Raw genomic sequence first — 26,257 nt, forward strand, 5'->3', positions numbered from 1 at the left:
ATGTAGGGGGCCTAGGTTCAGACCATGTATGTTCTTCGGTTGGTTCTTCAGTCTCTGTAAGTACCTATGGGCCTGGGTTAGTTGACTCTGTTTGTCTTGTGGAGTTCTTATCCCCTCTGGGTCTTCCTAGCTTTCCGCAATTCCACAAGGCTCCCCAAGCTGTGTCCCATGTTTGGCTGTGAGTCTCAGCGTTTGTTTCTATCCACTGCTAGGTGGAGCCTCTCAGAGGACAGTTATGTTAGTCTACTCTCTGCAAGCATAGCAGAGTGTCATTAATAGTGTCAGGGTTTGGCTCTCACCTGTGGGGTAGGTCTCAGGTTGGGCCAGTCATTGGTTGGACATTGCCTGTCTCTGCTCCCTCTTTATCCCTGCACATCTTATAGGCAGTATAAATGTTGAGTTGAAGGTTCTGTGGGTCATTTGTTGTGCCCCTGCCTGACTAGAATGTGGCCCCTTCAGTCTCCATGACCCTCACTACTAGGAGTCTCAGCTAGAGTCACCCCCATATCCTCCCAGGAGCCCGCCCTGTCGCAGGTCTCCAGCTTGTCTCATACATGGCCCACCCTGGGTTTCCCTTCTGTCTCCCAGCCCTGTCACCTCCCTCCCCTGCTCTTCCCTCATCTAATCCCTACTTTCTATACCCTCCCCACACCATCTCCCACTCAGTTCCCCATTCATCCACTTCCACTGTCTATTCTACTTCCCCTCAGTGAGATTAAAGCAACATCCTCTGGACCCTCCTTGTTCTTAGCTTATTTGGGTCTGTGGATTGTAATATCGTTATCCTGTAATGTATGCCTAAAATCTGCTTATAAGTAAGTACATACCATGTGTAAGATATTTTTAAAAGATCTATTAATTTATATATTTTATGTATACGGGTGCTTTGTCTTCATGTGCACTAGAAGAATCAGATAACATTGTAGATGGTTGTTGGCCACCATTTGGTTAAGCAGACAGTGCTCTTAACCATTGAACCATCTCTTCAGCCCCAAAGACAGACTTCTCTTTGTGTTTTATTTATTTTTGTATCCAGTACCTGAATGATGATTGAATTCATTAATTTTGTTTCTCAGTATGATGAACATTTGACTCAACTTGAGAAAGATATTTGTACAGCTAAACAAGTAGCTTTGGAGAAAGCAGAATTAGAAATTCTGGAACCAGTGACTCCAGGACCTTATACACCTCAGGTAATCCAAAGGATTAGGTATTTCTTACAATTTTCTTATGGTTTGGGAAATTTAGAACATGATAACAGATATGTTTACTGGGATACCGTTCTTCTCTGTCCTTCCTCTTCATATGCCTTTTGTGTGTTTTCTTGTCTTCTCAAAGTCTAAGATGAGTGAGGACCCTGGGTCTTTGTGGCCTTGTTGAATCTAGATGAATGAGTTGGGTGGTTGTTTATACTCTGTGAGAATACCAGATTCCTGACTGCTATAGCCAGAGGCATCCTCTAGGTCTCCAGTTGTTTTGTTGGTAAATTTTGGGGTCCTAGGACATCCCTAGAATGTAGGCTGCTCAGCTACAAATGGGGCCATATTGTTCTTGTGCCTTCTAGATAGCTGATTGCCCATTACTTTAGAAGTCTGTCAGCATAGCTCTCATCACTCCATTTCCAGAATTAATTCACTTTCATACTAAATGAAGATTGTTTTTAAGTTTATTTGTTAGAAGACTAGAAAGCAGGCTGAATAAGAAACTTTTAGTGTTTTCTGGTCTGACTGATCCTTTTTGGGTGTTTCCTCTATATTATAGTCTTAGAAAGTTGGCATATTTGAGGAACAGACTTTAAATGGAATATTAACAGGTCCTTGGTTTCTATATTGGAGACACTGTGATGGAGTGTAAAGGACATGAGATTTGATGCAAAACAGGTCTGGGTGTGAGTCTTACCTCTGCTACTGTCTAGTTTTGTGATCTTTTGTGATCTTGGGAAATTAACATTTCAATTCCCATTTTGGTTCTTTCCAACCTTAAATGGGTTAATTTGCATGGCACACAACAGGCATCCAGGAAATATTTGTTTCCTTCTTCGTATGAAGGATGTTTTTGTAAAGTTTCCAGAGGCTCTTTCAAATTTAACTGAATACTTTAATGTAGAATGTTTCTATTTCTGATAGGATTATTTTTCATTCTACCCAGGTTTCACTCTGAACTTCAGTGCAGCATACTTGTTCTCTGTTGGATTTTTGCTGTCTCTCTGTCTCATTCATACACTTTGCCTATCTATCTTTTCTCTCTCTTTCATCCTAAAACATAGGTTACTGAAGGTAACCAAGTATAAAGAACCCTCAGATACTTCATCAAGGTGCAGAACAAGGAAGGCTCTTGGAGTTGTATGGGCAGATTGGGTCAAGGGGACTTAGGTGAGTGATGTTACCCAGGAAGGCCTTCTTTGCTAATAGGCTTACAGTTTGCACAAGGTACTTTCTGGTAAGTTAGAGCTTGGGTACTAGCCATCTTGCTCTAGTAGAATATAACTACCAAGTGGTATGTGCTTTTCTCAGGTCTTGGATAGTCATAAACTTAGACCTTGGTGAATCAAAGCTTTGTCCTTCCTGAGCAATAGCTGCTTTTGGTGTAGTTAGTGATCTATGGAGAGCATGGTATGGATAGCACTGCTTCATTCTTTTCAGTTCACACTCGCATCATTCCCTTCACTTATGTGTATAAACTTTAAGATAGCCCAACTCATTGCCTGTTAACTCAAGGAAGATAGATTCCCCATGTGTGACCACCCTTACTCATTACTATGTAAAATCGAAACATTATTAGAATGTATCTACATAAGATTATTCTGTCAAACCAGCCATGGTGGCACACACCTATGATTCCAGCACCCTATGAGGCAGAGGCAGGCAGATCTCTGTGAGTTCGAAACCAGCCTGGTCTACAAAGTGAGTCCAGGAAAGCCAAGGCTACACAGAGAAACCTTGTCTCTAAAACCAAAATAAAAATAATCTGTCATAATACAGTTTTGATTCTATAGAAGCCCAGCAGTAATTGTGTTAGTTTTCAGCTTACAAATGGTGTCAGTCAGTAATGTATTTTCATCTGGCTATTTCTACTGTACATACATTTAGCTCAATACTTGGGAGTTACTCATTTTATAGTTTCCCACAATCCTCTTCTCATACTACATTTTAAATGCTGCAGGAAGTTTATCTGTGTGCTAATGTTTTGGATTCTGTTTTGCCTTTATTTTGGAAACTGATTTTCTCAGTTAATCTTGTTTTCTTGCTTGTTTACAGAGCAGCACATATGTGGGTGTGAAACAGGGTCTAGCTTTTTGGCACAAACTGGCCTCAATTTGTGATCTCCCTGATTGAACTTTTTTTATGTTGTGACTCTAGGCTTCTACCACTGTTCTTTGCTCATAAGAAAAAAAAAAAAAATATATATATATATATATATAATACATACATACATATCATATGTGTGTGTGTGTGTGTGTATTACTATGGTTGGGGACTATGAGAAGGTGGGGCTGGAGAGATGGCTCAGCCAGTTAAGAGTGTTTGCTACTTTTTCAGAAGACCTGACTTTGGCAGCCAGCAACCACTTTCTGTGGCTTGCTATTTTAACTCCGCATCTGGATCTCATTATGACACCTTCTTCTGACCTCTACACACACTGCACTCACATGCATAAATCTATAATCAGACATTCACATATGCACATGATTTTTTAAGGCAAGATTTCTCTGTGTAGCCTTCGCTGTCCTGGAATTCGCTGAGTAGACCAGGCTGTCCTTGAAGTCTTGGGGATCCTCCTGCCTCTGCCTCCCAAGTGCTGGGTGAAAGGCACACACCACCATAGACCAGCCACAATAAGTTTTAAAGATTTATTTATTTATTATTTCTAAAATATTCTGCCTGCATGTGTGCCTACAGGCCAGAAGAAGGCATCAGAAATCATCATAAATGGTTGCGAGCCACCATGCGGTTGCTTGGGAGTTTAACCCAGGACCTTTAGAAGAACACCCAGTGCTCTAAACCTCTGTGCTGTCTCTCTAATCTCATCTAGCCACATAATTTTAAAATGAATAAATGAAATCCTTGTAAAAATAAAATTGGAAGATACAAATAAGAGGTGTGGTACTTCTTATCAATTCCATCTTATATAACATCAATCACAGAATATTTTGAGGTTTTTCATGTTTGTGGTATGTGTGTTCATATCTGTAAATATACTTTAAAATGAAATTGATGAATATTATTTTTATTATTCTATTCACTTCATGAATGTTTTCTCAAGTCCCTCTTATTATTGATTAGAATCCATTTGCTAAATCTCTGCTCTTTTCAGGGATGATAAGAAGGAAGCTCTCAGTTATTGAGTACCAGGTGTTGAGTACACATAGCTCTTAATTCTCACTGCAGCCACGTGAGGTAGATATTATATCCATATCTCACAGTTCAGGAAAACAGGGTGGTTAATTATGGTAGAGCCAAGACTCAGTACAGGGCTGTTTACTCCAAAGCCCATGATTTTTTCCTCATACTATTTTGTTCTGAAGCATTATCCACAAGTCATGAACTGTCAAACCATTCCATGCTCTTGTTGAAATTTAAATTCCTTTGTCCAGTTTCCTAACATGTCTCTTTGTCACTAAAACTATAACTTATATGAATCCCTGAGCTTAAAAACAGCAAGGCAAGGCTTAGAAAAGGAAAGTAGATTACTGAGCAGTGAGGCTGTTAGTTCATAAACTTGTTCCTAAGCTTATGCATTTCTACTCAAATTTTGAACATATAAGCTAGATGCCAGTCTGCTAGAGTATATTACTCATAGGAGTCTAAAGAATTGTCTACAGCGTTGTACCGGGCTGTGTTTCCTCTTTTATTGGGTTGTCTTTTGCATGTCCCTTTTCTTCAGTGAATGTTATAAAAGAGAATTCTTTGCATTTCTTCCTGCCATTTCCTTGGTAGAAGCCAAATTGTATTTTTTTATGCCACAGCCTCCTGAGTTATATGATAACAGCACATCTCTCAGTGTTTCTCAAGATGCTTCTGTTTATCAAGATGAGAGCAATATGTCTGTCTTGAATATTCCCAGTGTTATTTTAGAAAAGCAGCTAATGCAGGTAGGATGTTATTTCTCTTTGGGAAATAAGTGGTCTGCCTGGTGGGTGAATGTGGAGGGCTAGGCTTATACCATGCATACATGAAGGATAGCTGGATCCTTTGGCCCTGCAAACAAGGCTTTGAAATGTGACTTAAGCACAACTTCAGAACTTCAGAGAAAGTATTTAATGCATCAGTGCCAGCCACAATAGGTGACTGATTAGAAAGACCATCTGCTTTCAGAGACAGAGTTCACAACTACTGGTGTCCTGTTTTGTGTCTCTTATAAGTTGTAAACCAAATTAAAATATGTATAATTTTAACTGGCCTTTGCCAAAGCTATCAAAACATAATTCTTATCTAAAACTACACCTACTCTCAAGGTTTCCTAAGGGAGTACAAAATCCAGAAGGGGTTTCTATCTCAAAAATTTGGGTTAGAAAGGAAACATTCCCTTTTGATGACAGTTGGGAGTGAACCAAGAACGTTCCTGTTCTTTGGTTTGTCTTGCCCTGTCTGTTATTTCCAAAGAACGACTGGGAAAATGCACATGCCTTGAGCTGTATAAACAACCTACTCTAGCAGTGGAGGTGGCATGGATATCACGGCAGTACATCTGTACTGTGTAAAGAACCCTTGGTTAACTCCTACAGGCACATCCCTCAATGATGCACTATTTGTGTGCCTTACTCATATTCCCCAGGGCCAGGGTAGGCTGGGTGAGGAAGACTCTGGTGTAGATATTGAAGGATATGAGGAGGGGGATGAGAAACCTAAGACTCCAGACCCTGTGAGTATGCTTACAGAAAGCTTAGGGTTATATTATACATTTATATGATAGGAGCCCAAGTCGTGCAGGGCAGGCCAAATTCCTAGGTGATAGCATAGTCTCTCCATAATGAGCCTCAGTCTGACTTTAATCCTTGAAATAAGCTAGACAAATCCATTCAATTCATTATTTAACTTCTTGTGAAGCAGCAAATGGGATGCGGGGGAGGCGAGAAGTTATGCTGGTCTCTTAGTGACTGGACTGCCACCTGGACTTGTTTAGCAAGGTGAAGATAGAGATGGTGATCTTGCAGAAGAAGAGGAAGGAGCTGAAGAACAGCCCCAAGCCAGTGTCCTTTATGAGGATTTGCTCTTGTCTGAAGGAGAAGATGAGGAGGAAAACGCTGGGAGTGATGAAGAAGAAGAGGAAGAAGAAGAATGTAACCCGTACTTTAGTAAGTCTTGCTCCTTTACTTCTGTTTCTATATAGCTCGGGGTGTGTATCTCAGGACTAAATATAAAAGTCTTTGCTACTTCCTATGTAGCAAAGCTATCAGTTTTATTGGAGTCCTACTAGTAGACCAGAGAGTACTGAACACACATTCATTGGATGATCATCTCCATTAACCGTAGGGGAATTGAAGATGAACAGACACAGGAGGTAACAGTGGAAAAGTTAGTGCCCAAGTCGCAGCTTTGAAGGGTTGTGTTTGGGAACAGGAAAGGAAAAGTAAGCAAAATAATAGAAATGGTAAAAGTGTTGGAGATGATAGCAAACAGGTAGATTAGACTAATATAGAGGAAATAAGTTACTTGACTTCAGTTTCTGTAGCTCTTGCCACTATTGACCTTTGGTAGTTAAAAGAGATGCCTGAATTTACTGTGACAATGGCCACTCTCAGCTGCTCCATCGTAGTATCGAATTCTCCAGTCCAATTACCTAAAATATAGCTCGACAATTGTTTAGACAGATTTGCAGCGCAGGAAAAATTCTCATGTTGTATGCTAGTGACACAAAGTCCAGCATACTTTCATTGACAGCCAGGTTGAGCGATTTGCCATAGGGTAGCAATTTGCTCCTGCAAGAGGTCAATCCTCTGATTGAACACCATCAAGCTTCCTTTTAGTTGAGCATTAATTCCTTTATGTACAACTAAGGCATGAGCTACATTGGCTAAATGATTATTCAGGGTCTGAGCAGTCTGCCCAGTATGACTCATGGCTAATGCCCTGGTGGTAGCTCCAACAGCCGTCAATGAGATGGTAGTAACAATGGTGGCTGTAGTTCCAAGATCCCTTTTCTGTCTGAAGAGAGTCATAGCGTGAGGGGCATCAATGGGCATAGGCACCCAGTGAGGCATGCGAGTAACCAGGGCATACCTAACTTTACTAGCATTGGGGTTTAAAAAAAAGCGAGTATCATTACCACAATTACTTGGCTCTATCTGGCTAATAATGAATAAAAATGGGGGATATAGACAAACAGGTGTGGGCTTATAGGAAATATTATGAGAAGCCTTAACCCCTCGTTGGAACATCCTGCGTCAGTTCTAGAACTAGCAGTGGTGGTGTCCGAGGTCTGAGTAGGTTCAGGAGACCATTGCCCCCAGGGGCGAGACGTGCTCCATGCCAATTGACTAACTCCATGTTTTCCTCCAATTTTGAAAGTCATTTAAGGTTCTTAAATTATTTTTTTCTCTTTTTTTCTTAAATTTTTCATCAATTACACTTTATTCATTCTGCATCCCCCTATAAGCCCCTCCCTCCTCCCATCCCAATCCCACCCTCCCTCCTCCCTCTGCTTGCATGCCACTCCCCAAGTCCACTAATAGGGGAGGTTCTCCTCTCCTTTCTGATCTTAGTCTGTCAGTTCACATCAAAAGTGGCTGTATTGTCCTCTACTGTGGCCTGGTAAGGCTGCAACCCCCCCCACCCCCCAGAGGGAGGTGATCAAAGAGCAGGCCAATCAGATTATGTCAGAGGCAGTCCCTCTTCACATTACTATGTAACCCAATTGGACTCTGAACTGCCCTGGGCTACATCTGTCACAGTAAATTCTACCGGAGTGGACGCAGGACTAGCCACAGGATTATCAACATGGATTGCTGCAGCCATGAATCATCTGAAGGAATGGGCGGGCATGGGAGTGTTAGCAGGCCTTCTGGTGTTGGTCTCCTTGGTTTGCCTGTGGTATATATGCAAGATTAGAGTCTCACAACAGTGTGATGCAGCCATGATCATTCAGGCCTTTACAGCCATTGAAGCAAGACATTCTCCCCAAGCATGGTTGGATACCATAAAAAGCTAAAATGATACGCTCAGGATGCGAGGCTAAGCACTGCACTCAGGGTCAGCCGCTTTGGACCCAGAGAAGAGCATGTCTGATTGCATGCGGGTTGATGCCCCAGGTCCCGCCTCTGAGAAAAAGGTATCGGACGGGTCCGATGCTCTTTGGGTGGATGACACCTAAATGAACATCTGTACAAAGTCCCAATTTATTTCTAATATCAGAGATCAGACCTCTACTCTTGCCTGATGCGTCTAAAACAAAAAGGGGGAACTGTAGAGAACTGCGGAATGCTATGCCTTAAAGATGGAGCTGGTTTCCGCCTTCCACCTTCCCGATGGTGAGTGCTCTCTGTCAGGAACAACTCCACATTTGGCTAAGGCCGAGGATCTGGCTTGCTTCCATGTATGTGGACCTATCTGCATTGCCCACGTGGCATGCTGGGGTTGGCTACCCAGAGGCTATTTAAGCTGTGGGCTGGCTTTCCCCGGGGTCCGAGGATTGTTCAATGTTCCTGAATAAACTGCATTGGAAAAAAAAAAAAAGAGATGCCTGAGAGGTGAGGACTATAGACTCAAAGTCTGTATAGACTAGTTTTGGAGTGCTAGGCTGAAGATGCTAATTCTGACCAGAATTACCATTTCTGAGGCTAGAGAGATGGCTCAGGGGTTAACACTGGCTGCTTTTCCAAAGGTCCTGATTTCAATTCCAAGCCACCACATGGTAGCTCACAACCATCCATAATGAGATCTGATGCCCTCTTCTGGCATGCAGTCAGAAGACTGTATATATAATAAATAAATCTTAAGAAAAAAAGAATTTCTATTTCTTTCTCTAGGTCTTGTTTTGTTTGTGTTATTTTGAACATACTATCTCATACATGCCAGGCAAACACTGTAGCTCTGAGCCATACTCCTAGTCCATCAAGCTTATATCTGAATCAACCACAATTTGTCTTCTTCTTCTTTTTTTTTTTTAACAGCTATTCACCTAAGTGAAAGTGGAAGTGACTCTGATATGGGACCTGACAAATCGTCTTACTGTCGAAAAGAGCAAAATTCATAATCTGAATTGTGGTACCCACCAAATGTATATGGATTTCTCATTGTCAAGAAACTAAAGTCTTACATACAGTTGTCTAGCATGGTCTCAAAGTTGTTGTTTTTTTTTTCCTCATTGCTTTATTATTATTATTATCGACTCTGGATCTTTACAAACTTTATGTCTTTCAATTCCTTGCAGTTATTAGCTTTATTTTTGTTTCTTTGCGCACACACACATACAAAACAGAGACAGACATACACACAATGTATGTATGTTTTTGAAATTAATTTTCACTATGTACTCCCAGGCTGTCCTGGAACTCATGATCCTCCTGCTTCAGAGATTACTGGTATGTTCCCCTACATCGAGTTAGTCGTTGATCTTTTTGATTCTCTGATTGCTCCACTTTTGGATAGAAGGAGCCTGGGCTCCAAAGTCTCTTTGTCATGATTCCAAAGTTGCTTGCTCCCCTCCTATGACCAGCCACTTTTCTAAGGATGTTGTGGTTGTTGGATGTTGTGGAGAACAGTTTTGGTACTAGAAGGATTCATTAGCACTGTTTTGTTAACATTTATCCAGTATTTCTATGATAGTTCTAATAGTATAGTTAGAATCCACCTCCCTTTCCACATGCTAGCTAGACTGGCCTTGAATGCTCAAGCTCAAGTTATTCACTGACCTCAGCCTCCTTGCTAGTAGAATCTGGGACATACATTACTACCCACAATAGCTGAGTATTATTCCACTGTTTAAATGTACCACAGTTTCTGTATCAGTCTGTTGAGGGACGTCTAGGTTGTTTCCAGATTCTGGCTATTACAAATAAAGCTACTTTGAACATAGTTGAGCAAATGTCCTTGTTGTGTACTTGAGCATCTTTTGGATATATGCCTAGGAGTGGTATAGCAGGATTCTGAGGTAGCACTTTTCCTAATTGTCTGAAAAAGTGCCAGATTGAATTCCAAAGTTGTTGTACAAGGTTACATTTCCACCAGCAATGGAGGAGGGTCCCCCTTTCTCCACATCCTCTCTAGAATGCATCATCCCTTGAGTTTTTGAACTTAGCCATTCTGATGGGTGTGAGGTGAAATCTCAGGGTCATTTTGATTTGCATTTCCTGAATGACTAAGGATGGTGAGCATTTATCCATTTGATATTCCTTTGTTGAGAATTCTCTGTTTGGCTCTGCACCTCATTTTTTAAATTGGATTACTTGGTTTGTTGGTGTTTAACCTCTTCAGTTCTTTATATATTCTGGATATTATCCCTCTGTCAGATGTAGGGTTGGTGGAGATATTTTTCCAGTCTGTAGGCTGTCATTTTGTTCTGGTAACAGTGTCCTTTGCTTTACAGAAGGTTTTCAGTTTCATGAGGTCCCATTTATTAATTGTTGATCTTAGAGCCTGTACTGTTGGTGTTCTGTTCAAGAAGTTGTCTCCTGTGCCAATGAAGTCAAGGCTCTTCCCCCACTTATTCTTCTAAGTGGGGGAAGAGCCTTGTGTCTGGTTTTATGTTGAGTATTTGGTCCACTTCGACTTTAATTTTGTGCAGGGTGATATATATGGGTCTATTTGCATTTTTCTACATGTAGACATCCAGATAGACAAGCACCATTTGTTGAAGATGCTGTCTATATTCCACTGTTTTGGCTTCTTAGTCAAAAATTAAGTTTCCATAGGTGTGTGGGTTTATTACTTGGTCTTTGATTTGATTCCATTGATCTACTGTAATCCTTATGGAAGAAGAGGGAGATAGAAAGTACTGGAGGGATCAAGAAGTCCACAAGGAGAAAAACAGAACCAAAATACATGGGCTCAGGGGTTCCTGTAGGGACTGATACTCCACCCAAGAACCATGCATGGAGAGGACCTAAACCCCCTGTTCAAAGGAAGCCCATTGGCTGCTCAGTTCCCGGTAAGGGGTACAGGGGGTGTCTCTGACATGAACTCAGTGGCCAGCTCTTTGATCACCTCCCCCAGGGAGGCTCAGCCATGCTAGGCCACAGAGGAAGAGGAGGCAGCTAGGGTTGATGAGAACTGATAAGCTAGGGTCACATAAAAGGGGAGGAGTTCCTCCCCTATCAGGGGACTATGGAAAGGGCTAGGAGGGGGAGAAGAAGACAGAGGAGGAAGAGAAGGAGAAGAAGAAGAAGGATTAGTGGGACAGGGAGAAGACGAGTGGTGCTGCAGCGGGGATACAAAGTGAATAAACTGTAATGAATAAATATATAAATAAAATTAAAAATAAACAATTTTATTTCATTTTTTTTCTTTTTCTTTTTTTTTATAAAGGGTCTGGGAAAAATCATCTGGTAGGTAGCATGCCTGCCTGCCATAGCACTCTATAAGCTGCAGGACATAATGGCTCACCCCTGTAATACCAATACTTTTGAGATAGAGGTAGGAAAAGCAGAAGTTTGAGGTTATCCTGCCTATGTAGGCAATGCAATACTATTCTGGGATACATGAGACCTGTCTGAAAAACAAATCTCTAAGCTATGTGGTGAAGGGCATGACTATTATTCCAGTACTCTGGAAGCAGAGGCAAGGTGCTTTGAGTTTGAAGACAGCCTGAGCTACACAACTTTTTTTAAATTAAATTTTAATTTTTTATATTAATTACAGTTTATTCACTTTGTATCCTAGCTGTAGCCCCCTCTGTCATTCCCTCACAATCCCACCATCCCATCCTCATCTCCTCCCATTCCCCTCTCCAAGTCCACTGATAGGGAAGATAGGGAAGTTCCTCCTCTCCTTCCATCTGACTGTACTTTATCAGGACTGTCTGTATTGTCCTCCTCTGTGGCCTGGCAAGGCTGCTCCCCACTTCGGGGTGGGGGGGTGGTCAAAGAGCCAGCCACTGAGCTCATGTCAGAGACAGTTCCTGTTCCCCTTACTAGGGAACCCTCTTGGATACTGAACTGCCATGTGTTACATCTGAGCAGGGGTTCTAGTTTATCTCCATCCATGGTCCTTGGTTGGAGTATCAGTCTCAGAAAAGATGCATGTGCCCAGATATTTTGGTTCTGTTGCTCTCCTTGTGGAACTCCTGTCCTTTCCAGGTCTTACTATCTCCTCCTTCTTTCCTAAGATTCTCTACACTCTGGCCCAAGTTTGGTTATGAGTCTCAGCATCTGCTTTGATACACTGCTTGGTAGAGTCTAATTTTAGAGGCCCTCTGTGGTAGGCACCTGTCCTATTTCCTGTTTTCTCCTTCTTCCAATGTCCATCTTATCTGTCTTTCTGAGTGAGAATTGATCATCTTACCGAGGGTCCTCCTTCCAATTCAGCTTCTTTAGGTGTATAGATTTTAGTATGATTATCCTAGATTATTTGCCTAGTATCCACTTATAAGTGAGTATATACTATGTGTGTCTTTCTGCTACTGGGGTACCTCGCTCAGGATGATCTTTTCTAGATCCCACCATTTGCCTGCAAATTTCATGATTTCCTTGTTTTTAATTGCTGAGTAGTATTCCATTGTGTAAATGTACCACAATTTCTGTATCTATTAGTCTGTTGAGGCACATCTAGGTTGTTTATAGATTCTGACTATTACAAAGAAAGCTGCTACAAACATGGTTGAGCAAATGTCCTTGTTGTATACTTGAGCATCTTTTGAATATAAGCCTAGAAGCCATATAGCTGGATCCTGAGGAAGCACTATTCCTAATTGTCTGATAAAGTGCCAGATTGAATTCCAAAGTTTTTCTACAAGTTTACATTTCTACCAGCAATGGAGGAGGGTTCCCCTTTCTCCACATCCTCTCCAGCATGTGTTGTCACTTGAGTTATTGATCTTAGCCATTCTGATCTGTGTAAGGCAAAATCTCAGGGTCATTTTGATTTGCATTTTCCTGATGACTAAGTGCATTGAGCATTTCTCTAGGTGTCTCTCTGCCATTCTATATTCCTCTACAGAGAATTCTGTTTATCTCTGTACCCCATATTTTATTAATTATTTTTATTTTATTAATTACTGTTTATTCACTTTGTATCCCTCCCTGTAGTCCCCTCCCTCTTCCCCTTCCAATCCCACCCTTCCTCCTTCTTCTCCACCTATGCCCCTCCTCCAGTCCACTGATAAGGGAAGTCCTCCTCCCCTTCCCTCTGATCCTAGTCTATCAGGTCTCATCAGGAGTGGCTGCATTGTCTTCCTCTGTGGCCTAGTAAGGCTGCTCCCCCCTCAGGGGGAGGTGATCAAAGAGCAGGCTGATCAGTTCATGTCAGAGACAGTCCCTGTCCCTATTACTATGGCACCCACTTGGACACTGAACTTCCATGGGCTACATCTGTGCAGGGGTTCCAGGCCAGCTCCAAGTGTGGTCCTTGGCTGGAGAATCAGTCTCAGAAAAGAACACTGTGCCCAGACTTTTTGGCTATAGGCTTGCTGAATATTGTCTTTACTATGTTTAGGTATGTGCCTTGTATCCCTGATCTCTCCAACACTTTAAACATGAATGGCTGTTGGATTTTGTCAAATGCTTTTTCAGCATCTAAGGAGATAATCATGCTGTTTTTCTCCTTCAGTTTGTTTATATGGTGGATTAAATTGTTGGATTTCTATATATTGAACCAACCATCCCTGTATGCCTGAGATGAATCTTACTTGGTCATGGTGGATGACATCTTTTATGTGTTTTAGGATTCAGTTTGCAAGTATTTTATTGAGTATTTTTGCATCAATGTTCATAAGAGATATAGGTCTGAAGTTCTCTTTTTTTGTGTTGGGTCTTTGTGTGGTTTAGGTATCAAGGTGACTGTGGCTTCATAGAAAGAGTTTGGTAGTGTTCCTTCTATTTCTATGTTGTTGAATAGTTTGAAGAGAATTGGAGTTAGCTCTTCTTTGAAGATCTGATAGAATTCCATGCTGAAACCATCTTGCCATGGGCTTTTTTTTATTTTTTTTATTTTTTTGAAGGAAGACTTTTGATGACTGTTTCTCTTTTCTTGGGGGATATAGATTTTTCAATCTATTTACCTGATCTTACCTAATCTTGAAATAATTTTGGTAAATGGAATCTATCAAGAAAATTGTCCATTTCAATTAGATTTTCAAATTTTGTGGCATATGTGCTTTTGTTTTAAGACCTAATGGATTTGCTCCGTGTCTGTTGTTATGTCCCCCTTTTCATTTCTGATTTTGTTGATTTGGATAGTTTCTCTCTGCCTTTTAGTTAGTTTGGCTGAAGGTTTGTCTATCTTGTTGATTTTCTCAAAGAACCAGCTCTTGGTCTCATTGATTCTTTGAATTGTTTTCTTTGTTTTTAATTTACAGATTTCAGCCCGAACTTGAATACTTTTGAGCTGTCTACTCCTCTTTGGTGTGTCTGCTTTTTTTTTTTTTTTCACTAGGGCTTTTAAGTGAGCCATTAAGTTGCTTGTATCAGATGCTTTAAATTTCTTTTTGAAGGCACTTAGTGCTATGAATTTTCCTATTAGCACTGCTTTCATTGTGTCTCATAAGTTTGGGTATGTTGCCTTCATTTTCATTGAATTCTAGGAAGTTTTCAATTTCTTTCTTTATTTCTTCCCTAACCCAGATGTCATTGAGTAGTGAGTTGTTCAGTTTTGATGTGTGTGTAGGCTTTTTGCTATTTCTGTTGTTGAGTCCATCTTTAGTCCATGATGGTCAGATAGGGTACAAGGGATTATTTCAGTCTTTTATCTGTTGAGGCTAGCTTTGTGACCAACTACATGGTCTATTTTGGAGAAGGTGCTGAAAAAAGTTATACTCTTTTGAATTTGGGTGAGAAGCTCTGTAGACATCTTTTAGGTCCATTTGATTTAGGACCTCTGTAAGTGCCTTTATTTCCCTATTTAGCTTCTGTCTAGGGGATCTGTCCCTTGGTGATAAAGGAGTGTTGAAGTCTCCCACTATTAAAGTGTTGGGATTGATGGATGATTTAAGCTTTAACTGTTTCATTTACAAATGTAGGTGCTCTTGTATTGTGGGCATAGATGTTCAGAGTTGTGATGTCCTCCTGGTGGATTTTTCCTTTGATGAGAATGAAGTGCCCCTCCTCATCTTTTTTTAATTTTGGTTGAAAGTCTATTGTATTAGATATTGGGATAGATACCCCAGCTTGTTTCCATTTGCTTGAAAAAAACATTTTCCCAGCCCTTTACTCTGAGGTAGTGTTTATCTTTTTTTTCAGAGGTGTGTTTCTTGGATGCAGCAGGATGTTGGATCTTGTTTCTCTAACCATTGTTAGTCTGTGTCTTTTTATTGGAGAGTTGAGTCCATTGATGCGGATAGATAATAGTGACCAATGAATGTTAGTTCCTTTTATTGTGGAGTTGGTGGTGTTACTGCAATTCATCACCCATTTTCTTTTAATTTTTTGTTGTGAAGTTATCTGTATCTTATATTTTCTTGGGTGTAGTTTTCATTGGATTGGAGTTTTCCTTCTAGTATCTTCTGTCAGGATTGGTTGCTTTATAGATATTGTTTAAATTTAGTTTTGTCAAGGACTATTTTGTTTTCTCCATTTATGTTGATTGAAGCTTTGCTGCGTATAGTAGTCTGGGTTGGCATCTGTGGTCCCTTAAAGTCTGCACATCTGCCCAGGCCCTTCAGTGGTCCGCAGACCTCGGTGGCCATGTGGACCTGGTGGACCTTAGTGGCCCAGCAGACCTGGGTGTTCTGTACAGCTGGGTGCCCACCACTGAGGGAATGGATGGCCAGTACAGTCACTGGCTAAGTGGCCCTGCGAGGCTCATACAGCTGCTTGTGGACCCTGGACCTGGAAGACTGGTAGCTGCTGCTGCAGAACTAGGAGGCCCACCTCTGCTTTCTCAGTCACTGAACAGGGAGTTCTGTGCTATGAGTCACAGGCACTGCAGGCCACCTCTGCCAATTAGGAGGGAGGTCCAACAAGGGGAAGTGCAGGGGGATGGAATGTTTGTCACTCAGTCCCCAGAGAAGTGTGCGGGTGACCTGGATCTAAATGGTCTTAGCTCCCGTGTTGTCCCCTCCCCCAGGAAGCTTCAATGTTGATGTTCTGACTTCAGCTGTCCCTCCACTCACCAATTTTGGGGTTTCAGATCCTCTGCCTCTAAGATACAGTGTGCACTGGTCACCACCATCTCGGATCCTCAAGCTACACAACTTTATCTCAACAAATAAATTACTGGGTCTGTTTTGCTGTTAATGGGTTAGAAGACAGAGAAGAATAGAGGTGGAGGTGGCCTTCTGTGTGACAGTTAATGATGAAAGACATGTGTGAGTGATCTTTAGGGGACATACACAAGACAGCCCCCATCTTCATCAGCTTTATGACCCTGGATAATCATTGTAGCTTTGCAGAACTAGTATTAGCCAGGCATTGTGGTATGCACCTGTTACCTCAGCTTTGGTGGCTGAAGAAGAAAGACTGCTGTGTGTCTTAAGTTAGCCTGTGCTAAATAGTGAATTCTAGGCCTGCTTGGACCAATGTGAGAGTCTCTCAAACAAAAAAATGAAATAATTAATTTATCTATAAAATGCATGCTCTGATTGTTAAGATGATCCAGCTGGTGAAAGTGCTTACTGCCCAGCTTGATGGCCATAATTATGTCCCTGAGATAAACGTACTACAAGAAGAGAACTGTGTTCTCTGATATCAACATGTGGGCTCTGGCATGTCCATGCCTCCATATATACCTACATATATGCACAAATAAATAAACAAAAGTGTAATAATTTTTTAAAAACAAAAATTCAGGCTCCTTTACCAACACTACAGAAAAACAAAAAGTCTGACAATTCTTACATGATTCTGGTGAAACTGCAAAGCAGTCACATACTCAAGTTGGTGTCTAGTATGTGGGAAACACCCAATAAACACTAGCTTTTATGTAAAATCTAATCTGCAAGAAAGAGGGCAGCCTGTGAAGCTGAAGATGCTAATCAGAAGTCATCTCATGATTTATTTGTCAGGAAAGTAAGCGCTGTTCTGAGCATTAATTAAAACAAATGAGGACAATTACCAAGAACCAGTTAAGCTGAAGCCAGTATTAATTCCACTAAGAGTCTTCAGGGAGCATCTTAAGTATAATCTCCTGTTGAAGATGCCTCAGGCAGCAACTATGCACAAGTACTTTATTAGGAGGTCCACTAATTAAGAGGCTGAATCTGCTAACATCTAATTGTGCAATTTGCAAATATTTTCTCCATCACAACATCTTGTAATTCTGTGAATTATGTCCCATTAAAAATTATTGCTAAAAGTCAGTTTTCTTGTATTTTCCTCATAGAATTTTTGGTTTGTTTTGTTTGTGGTTCTACAGATTGAACCCAAAGTGTCTGTGTATTAAGCAAATGCTTGGCCATTGAGCTACATTCCCAATTCCCAATGATTCTTTTTTTAAACTTCTCTGAGACAGAATCTCGTTTGTAGCCCAGGTTGGCTCTGAAGTCTCAGCAATCTTCCTGGCCTGCCTTTGCTTTTGCATTTAAAAAATAAACTGGCAACAGAAAATACATTCTCATTACAAAAGCCATCTCAATCATGCCATCCAAACAATAAAAAGGCTATAATTTCTGGTTAGTAACTGTCAAATTGGAGGACTTGATAATTTCTTTTTCATGTGGGGAGGGAGCTGGAGGCAGGCAGACAGTCACTGTGTAGCTCTGCCTAGCCTGCAACTAACAAGTTCAGACTGGTTCTGAACTTAACAGAGATCTGCCTTTCCCTGCTTCTCCAGTGCTGGGATTAAAGACAGGTGCCACCATTTTCAGCTCATTCTAACTGGATCAAAGATGAAAGCGTAAAATGGATTTCAACGTACCAACCCCCTTTTCCAAAGATCTGAGACAAATGTTTCATCTCTGTGTATCCAAGAGGGTGAATTTCAGGTTTGGTTGAGGACACTTGAAAGGTCAGTTAATTGGCAAAACAGCCCAAATTTACAGGAAATGTCATCCACAATGAACAGGGACAGCAGAAAAGGCCAGTGCTTCAAATGTCCATGTGGGCATTTACCCTATCAAGGGATTTATCATTAGACTAAAAAGTGGACAGAGACTACCCAAAAGCTCTGGAGCAGTAAGCCAAATCTTACCCTGCATGAAGGGCAAAGGGCAAACAAGAGGAAGAAACCATTAAGAAGATTCAGTATGAACAATCTTGCATATAGATTTCATTAAAATAGTCCTCAGGGAAATGCAAATCAAAACAACCCTGAGACTTCACCTTACACCTATCAGAATGGCTAAGATCAAAAACTCAAGTGACAGTGCATGCTAGAGAGGATGTGGAGAAAGGGAAACCCTCCTACATTGCTGGTGGGAATGTAAACTTGTACAACCACTTTGGAAATCAATCTGGCGCTTTCTCAGACAATTAGGACTAATGCTTCCTCAAGATCCAGCTATACCACTCCTAGGCATATATCCAAAAGTTGGCCCACTATTCTGTAAGGACATTTCAGTTCCTGATATATTCAGTGCTCTTTTTTCAATGGCATTTTAAATGTTGATTTGCTATGGAGTATATTGGTAATGTTGGGTTTGCCATATAGTATGGAGCGATCTTGTCAAATCCAGTGAGTATGCTTTGACCCCAATGTCTTTTCTGAGGGTATGAAGCTGTGTGTATAATACCCCACTTTGGCAGGCTCATGTAGTATATGGAGTGAGGTCAGTTCACAAAGATGTCAGTTTCTCACATAGACTGCATTTACTGCTGCATGGTTATGACTTCAGATTTTCAGCCAGCACCGTAGGTCCTCCCATTAGGTTGTGAATGCTTAATAATTAGAGACCTGGTTGTGCACGGCAAACCCATCACCCCAGCATCTGGGACAGTGAAGCAGGAAGAGTGCCATTCAAAGCCTGCAGGCTGCCTATCAAGGAGAAAATAAAGTTCATTGAAGTGAGTAGGAAGGCTCTTTGGAGTATGAAGTATCATCCGGAACCCCGTCCACAGTACAAATGCCTATGATTGAAACAAATCTTTCAGGAAATAATACTTATTTTCACTATCTGAGATGCACATATGTGCTTGTGTAATTTTTCTTTTTTATGTTAATATATTTTTATTATTATCATTAATTGCAATTTATTTAATTTGTATCCTTGCTGTGGCCTCCTCCCTTGTCTCCGCACAATCCCACCCTCCCTCACTTTCTCCCTCCAATGCCCCTCTCCTTCTATTAGACACTAGCCTATCAGGTCTCATCAGGACTGGTTGCCTGGCAAGGCTGCACTCCCCAGGGGGAGGTGATCAGAGAAATTGTCACTGAGTGCATGCCAGAGAAAGCCCCCTGCTCTGCTTACTAGGGACCCCACTTGGATCCTGAGTCTGTGGGCTATATCTGAGCAAGGGTTTGAGGTCCTCTCCATGCATTGTATATAGTTGGGGTATCGGTCTGTGCAGGGCCCACAGGGATCAATTTTCTTTTCTGTTTTTTGTTTGTTTGTTTGTTTGTTTTGTTTTGCTTTGCTTCTGTTGGTCTCCTTTTGGAGCTCCTATCCCTTCCAGGTCTTTCTATCTCCCCCTTATTTCATAAGATTCCCTGCATTCTGCCAAAATTTTGACTGAGTCTCAGCAGCTGCTTTAATACCTCAATTAATAGACTCTTTCAGATGCCCTCTGTTGTAGGCTCCTGTCCTGTTCCCAGTCTTCTCCTGCTTCTTATGTCTATTGCATTTGTCCTTCTGAATGAGGATTGAGCATCTTCCCTAGGTTCTTCCTTTTTGTTTAGCTTCTTTAGGAACATAGATTTTAGTAGGTTTATCCTATATTAAACGGCTTATATCCACCTATGAGTGAGTATATACCATGTGTCTTTCTGCTTCTGGGATACCTCACTCAGGATGTTCTTTTCTAGATGCCACCATTTGCCTGCAAATTTCATGATTTCCTTGTTTTTAATTGCTGAGTAATATTCCATTGTGTAAATGTACCACAGTTTCTGTATCCATTCCTCTGTTGAGGGACATTGGTTTGTTTCCAGCTTCTGGCTATTACAAATAATGCTGCTATGAAAATGGTTGAGCAAATGTCCTTGCTATATAGTTAAGCATATTTTGGATATATGCCTAGGAGTTGTATGGCTGGATCTTGAGGTAGCACTATTCCTAATTGTCAGAAAAAACACCAGTTTCATTTCCAAAGTGATTGTACAAGGTTTTATTCCCACCAGCAATGGAGGAAGGTTCTCTTTCCTCCACATCCTCTCCAGCATGTGTTCTTACTTGAGTCTTTGATCTTAGCCATTCTGATGGGTGTAAGGTGAAATCTCAGGGTTGTTTTGATTTGTATCTCCCTGATGACTAAGGATGTTGAACATTTCTGTGTTTCTCTGCCATTTGATATTCCTCTATTGAGAATTTTCTGTTTAGCTCTGTACCCCATTTTTTAATTGGATTACTTGGTTTGTTGGTATTTAACTTCTTAACTTCTTTATATATTCTGGATATTAGCTCTTTGTCAGGTATAGGGTTGGTGTAGATCCTTTCAAAATATGTAGGCTGTCATTTTGTTCTGATGAGTTTCCTTTGCTTTTCAGAAGATTTTCGGTTTCATGAGGTCCTATTTATTGATTGTTGATCTTAGAGCCTGTGTTGATGGTGTTCCGTTCAGGAAGTTGTCGATTTAGTGAGTCTGGTTTTATTTTGAGATCTCTGATCCACTTAGACTTTAGTTCTGTGCAGGGTGATAAATATGGATCTATTTGCATTTTTCTACATGTAGACATCCAGTTAGGCCAGCACCATTTGTTGAATATGCTATCTTTTTTCCATTATATTGTTTTGGCTTCTTTATAAAAAATCAAGTATCTGTAGGTGTGTGGGTATATTTCTACATCTTCAATTCAAGTCCATTGATCCACCAGTCTGTTTCTATGCCAGTATCATGCAATTTTAGTTACTCTTGGGATGGAGATAACTCCAGAAGATCTGTTATTGTACAGGATTGTTTTAGCAATTCTGTTTTGTTTTTGTTTTTTTTTCCATATGGAATTGAGAATTGTTCTTTCAAGTTCTGTAAAGAATTGTGTTGGTATTCTGATTGGAATTGCATTGAATCTGTAGATTGCTTTTTGCAGGATGGCCATTTTCACTATATTAATCTTACTGGTCAATGAGCATGGGAGATCTTTCTACCTTCTGATGTCTTCTTCAATTTCTTTCTTAAGCGACTTGAAGTTTTATTCATACAGGTCTTTTACATGCTTAGTTAGAGTCACACCAATATACTTTGTGTTACTTGTGGCGATTGTGAAGGGTGTTGTTTCCCTAATTTCTTTCTCAGCCTTTTTGTCTTTTTTATACAGGAGGTCTTCTGATGTTTACTAGATAATTTTGTATACAGCCACTTTGCTAAAGGTGTTTATCAGCTGAAGGAGTTCTCTGGTAGAATTTTTGCAGTCACTCATGTATACTATCATATCATCTGTGAATAGTGATACTTTGACTTCTTTCTTTCCACTGTGAATTCCCTTGACTTCCTTTAGTTGTCTTATTTGCTCTATCTAGGACTTCAAGAACTATGTGGAAGAGATATGGAGAGAGTGGCAGTCTTGCATTTCCCTGATTTCATTGGGGTCGATTTAAGTTTCTCTCTATTTAGTTTGATGTTGGTTATAGGCTTGCTGTATATTCTCTTTACTATGTTTATGTATGTGCCTTATATCCCCGATCTCTACAATACTTTAAACATGAATGGGTGTTGGATTTTGTCAAATGCTTTTTGGCATTTAAAGAGATGGTCATGTAGTTTTTATTTTCCCTTCTTGTTTATGTGGTAGAGTACATTGATGTATTTCCTTATATTGAACCACCCTTGCATGCCTGGGATGAAGCCTATTTGGTCATGGTGGATGATATCTTTTATATGTTCTTGGATTTTGTTTACGAGTATTTTATTGAGTATCTTTACATCAATGTTCATAAGAGACATAGGTGTGAAATTCTCCTTTTTTGTTGAGTCTTTGTTTGGAGGTTTAGGTTTCAAGGTTATTGTGGCATCATAGAATGAGTTTGGTAATGTTCCTTCTGTTTCTATCTTGTGGAATAGTTTGAAGGCTATTGGCATCTTCTCTTCTTTGAAGGTCTGGTAGAATTCTGCATTGAATCCATCCAGCACTGACCCCCCCCCCCCAGGGAGACTTTTGATTATTGCTTATATTTCGTTGGATGATATAGGACTGTTTAATCTATTTATCTGATCTTGGTTTAGCTTTGTTAAATGGAATCTATCAAGAAAAGTATACATTTCATTTAAAGTTTCAATTTTGTGGCATATAGGCTTTTGAAGTAACACCTTATGATTCTTTGAATTTCCTCAGTGTCTGTCATGTCCCCCTTTTCGTTTTTGATTGTGCTGATTTTGATAGTTTCTCTCTGCCTTTGAGCTAGTTTGGCTAAAGGTTTTTCTATCTTGTTGATTTTCTCAAAGAACCAGCTCTTGGTCTCATTGATTCTTTGAATTGTTTTATTTGTTTCTAATTTATTGATTTCAGCCCTGAGTTTGATTATTTCCAACTGTCTACTCCTCTTGGGTTTGTCTGCTTCTTTTTTTTCCCTAGGTCTTTTATGTTGCTTGTATGAGATGTCTCAAACTTCTTTCTGAAGGCACATAGTGTTATGAAATTTCCACTTAGCACTGCTGTCATTGTATCCCATAAATTTGGGTATGTTGCCTTAATTTTCATTGAATTTTAGGAAGTCTCTAATTTCTTTTTTTTCATTTCTTCTTTGATCCAGCTGTTGTTGAGAAGAGAGTTGTTTAGTTTCCATGCATGTGTGGCTTTTTGTTATTTCTTTTGTTGTTGAGGTCTAGTTTCAGACCATGGTGATTTGATAGGATACAAGGGATTATTTCAGTCTTCTTGTATCTGTTGAGGCTTGCTTTGTGTCCAACTATATGTCAATTTTGGAGAAGCTTCCATGGGTTTTGTGTTTGAGTGAAAGGTTCCGTAGACATCTATTAGGTCCAGTTGATTTAAGACCTCTGTACGTGTCATTATTTCCCTTTTTGGATTCTGTCTTGATGATCTGTCCCTTGTTGAAACTGGAGTGTTGAAGTCTCCCACTATTGAAGTATTGGGATTGATGTGTGATTTTAACTTTAATAATGGTTCATTTATGAATGCAGGTGCTCTTGTATTTGGGGCATGGATGTGCAGGATTGGGATGTCCTCATGGGTTTTTTTTTTTCCTTTGATGAGAATACAGTGTCCCTCCTCATCTTTTTTGATTAATTTTGGTTGAAAGTCTATTTTATTATACATTAGGACAGCTACTCCAGCTTGTTTTCTGAGTCTGTTTGCTTGAAAAATGTTTTTCCAGCCCTTAACTCTGAGGTAGTGTCTGTTCTAAACATGTGTTTCTTACATGTTGGATCCTATTTCTTGCAACCATTCTCTTAGTCTGTCACTTTTTATTGGAGACTTGAGTCCATCAGTGTTGGGAGAAAATAGTGACCAATGAATGTTATTTCCTTTTATTGTTGAGTTGGTGGTGATAGTGTGTTTGTGTGCTTGTTTTCTTTAGATTTTGTTATTGTTGTTATGAGTTTATCTATGTTTTCTTAGCTGTAGTTGATTTTGTTAGATTGGAGTTTTCCTTCCAGTATCTTCTGTAGGGCTGAGTTGCTCTTTGGATACCTTGACAGGTCACTGATTCCTACCTGCCCAATGGGAACAGTCCATTAGTCCATTCCTCTGGATTCTCCTCTGGATGTCTTCTGGAGAATTTCTGATTTCTACACCTTGTGTCCACTTTAAAGGTTTCTAAGCTCACATAGTTCTGTAAACAAACTTGGCATTAATTTCCTTAGATGACAGATCCAAAGCAAAGCTTTTTTAATTACTTCCAGTGATTGGGTAAATGGAGGCTCCTCAGATAAATGGAGTTTTCTATCACCGGCAGCAGTGACACCTGAATACCACCTGAGAGAGGGCTGGGGAGAGAGAGACAGAGCAACACAGAAAAGGACACCAAGTCTACATGCTGATCAAAGTATCAGTCTAATGGGTGTCAGGTTAACACTTAAGTAGGCAAAAGAGTACAAGCAGTTTCTCACTCAGGCAATTTTACTTAGCCAAAACATAAGAGGGCTTACTCAAGGTTACACAGAACCCACTGTCTGGTTACTATGGTTGCACAGAGTTTATCAGGGTCAGAGTAATCCACTGTAGGACCACCAAGGTCAGTCTATGAGAGACTGGACTTTGGAAAATAGCCAGAGCCAAGAGGCCGAATTCCACTGCTTAGATGCCATTAACTCCAAATTTGCCATTAACTCCAAAAAGGCTGCCACAATTCCTCCCTTTAGAATTAAAACAAAGGGACCGTGCCTGTCTTAGGTAGGGATTATTTCCCAATACCTTCCCATCATGGTAGAATCCTGCTTATAGGGGGATTTCCATGTCTTAGGTTGGTAAATATCTAATCACCCAGAACCCGTCATTGACTATCCGGCCCATCACACAGGAAGGGAGAGGTTTGACATTCAAGCTGGGCAAGCCAAGCCCCTACGTGGGGCAAGGGAGTCACAGTATGTCGCTCTTTCAATGGCATTAAATCTAGCTTGGCATTGTTGAGCTAAGTGGACACATCTGGCAATAAAAAAGATGAATAATACCAGACCAGCCAAACAAAGGTGTGCTAACATGTACAGGGAGAACAAGAGGGGGATTGGGCACTAAGGCCCAAAAGGGTAATGCAGCCTTCACTGGATGAATCAGCTGCAGCAGAATCAGCAATATCATCACTTGGGAATGATCTTGTTTCATCTTGTTGCACCAGTGTCTTTGGCAGCCATCAAGCAGCATCTTTAACCTGCAAAAAACCACAAACATATCCTCATCTCCAAATTAAAATGGGGTCAGATCCATGCCATGTATTATTCAAGGGATCCCTCCATTTAACCACGGAGGTTTCAGGGTGCCAAAAATGTTTAGCTGCAGATTTGCCATATTTGTCCAAAGTTAAAAAATTTTAATTGAGGTCTGGATGAACAAGGAGGACATAATTCCCCCCTTTTTCGTCTTTTGTAAATACATCCTAATGGTGGCGTAGGCACGTTTAACCATGTCTTGGCCCATAGGATTATAAGGAATACCTGTTACATGCTTAATATTTAATGTTTTACAAAAAAATTGAAAGGGCTTGCTGGTATAAGCTGGTCCATTATCAGTTTTAATTTGGTGTGGCATGTCAAGAACAATGAAGGCAGCCAAACAATGATCTATAATGCGGCATGCAGCTTTTCGAGAATGCAAGATAGCAAAAATAAATCTTGTACAGGTATCAATAGTTACATGAATAAATTTTATTTTTTTTTTAAATTTTATAAAATGAGTCACATCCATTTGCTATAGCTGACCTGGGGTCAGCCTTCAGGGGTTAACCCCAAGATGAGGTACTGGACAGAAAACATCATAATTGTTATAATTTTTAACACTTTTTTTGGCTTGTTTTTTGATCAGGCCATAAGTTAAACGTAAGGAGTGACTATTACGATGATGTAATTTATGATCCAATTGAACTTTTTTATAGGTGTTTCTTGAGCCAAGGTTATTAAGGCTTTATCAATAGTCTGGTTACCTAAAGTAAGAGATCCAAGGAGGCCAGAATGGGCTCTAACATGAATAATAGCAAAAAGATTATGACGAGCCTGAATAAGTCCTTGAATCTGAGCAAACATTTGACTAGCCCAAGTGGTAGAAAGAATCTGACCAGTTGTTTTACGCTTAGGAAAGCTTGAGCAATATAAGCACTGTCAGTAAACAAATTAAATGGCTCAGAAAAATGGATAGCCATCAGTTCTGCAAGTTGAGCAGATAAGCCTGGACTTGAAAAATAACTTTTTGTCTATTAACAGTATAGCCAGCTTTTTTTATAGCATTACCATCAGAAAAAATAGAACAAGCATTTTTAAAAGTTTATTTTTAACTATGGTAGGAAAAACAACACTATGTAAAATAAAAAAAAATTGAATAATCTTATTGGAAGGGTAATGATTATCTAGTTGTAGCCAAAGAGAGTAACCATTTATCTGAATTGGCATAAAGCCAATTAATTTAAACTTTACTATGTGGTATAATAATCTTGGAAGGCTCAATTCCAAAGTAAGCCCTTGCCTGGATGC

The 26,257-nt window shown here is 40.2% G+C and overlaps 1 protein-coding gene across 1 annotated transcript in view; it reads left to right on the forward strand.

Annotated features, from left to right (window-relative positions):
• The window catches only part of LOC110542847 (transcription initiation factor TFIID subunit 1-like), a 160,331-nt gene that overhangs the window by 76,001 nt on the left and 58,073 nt on the right, over window positions 1–26,257 (forward strand). The window contains 1 exon segment of the mRNA XM_060375509.1: window positions 1,077–1,193. Coding sequence (XP_060231492.1) covers window positions 1,077–1,193 — 117 coding nt within the window.

Source organism: Meriones unguiculatus, chromosome X (genome assembly GCF_030254825.1).
Source record: "Meriones unguiculatus strain TT.TT164.6M chromosome X, Bangor_MerUng_6.1, whole genome shotgun sequence".
NCBI lineage: Eukaryota > Metazoa > Chordata > Mammalia > Rodentia > Muridae > Meriones > Meriones unguiculatus.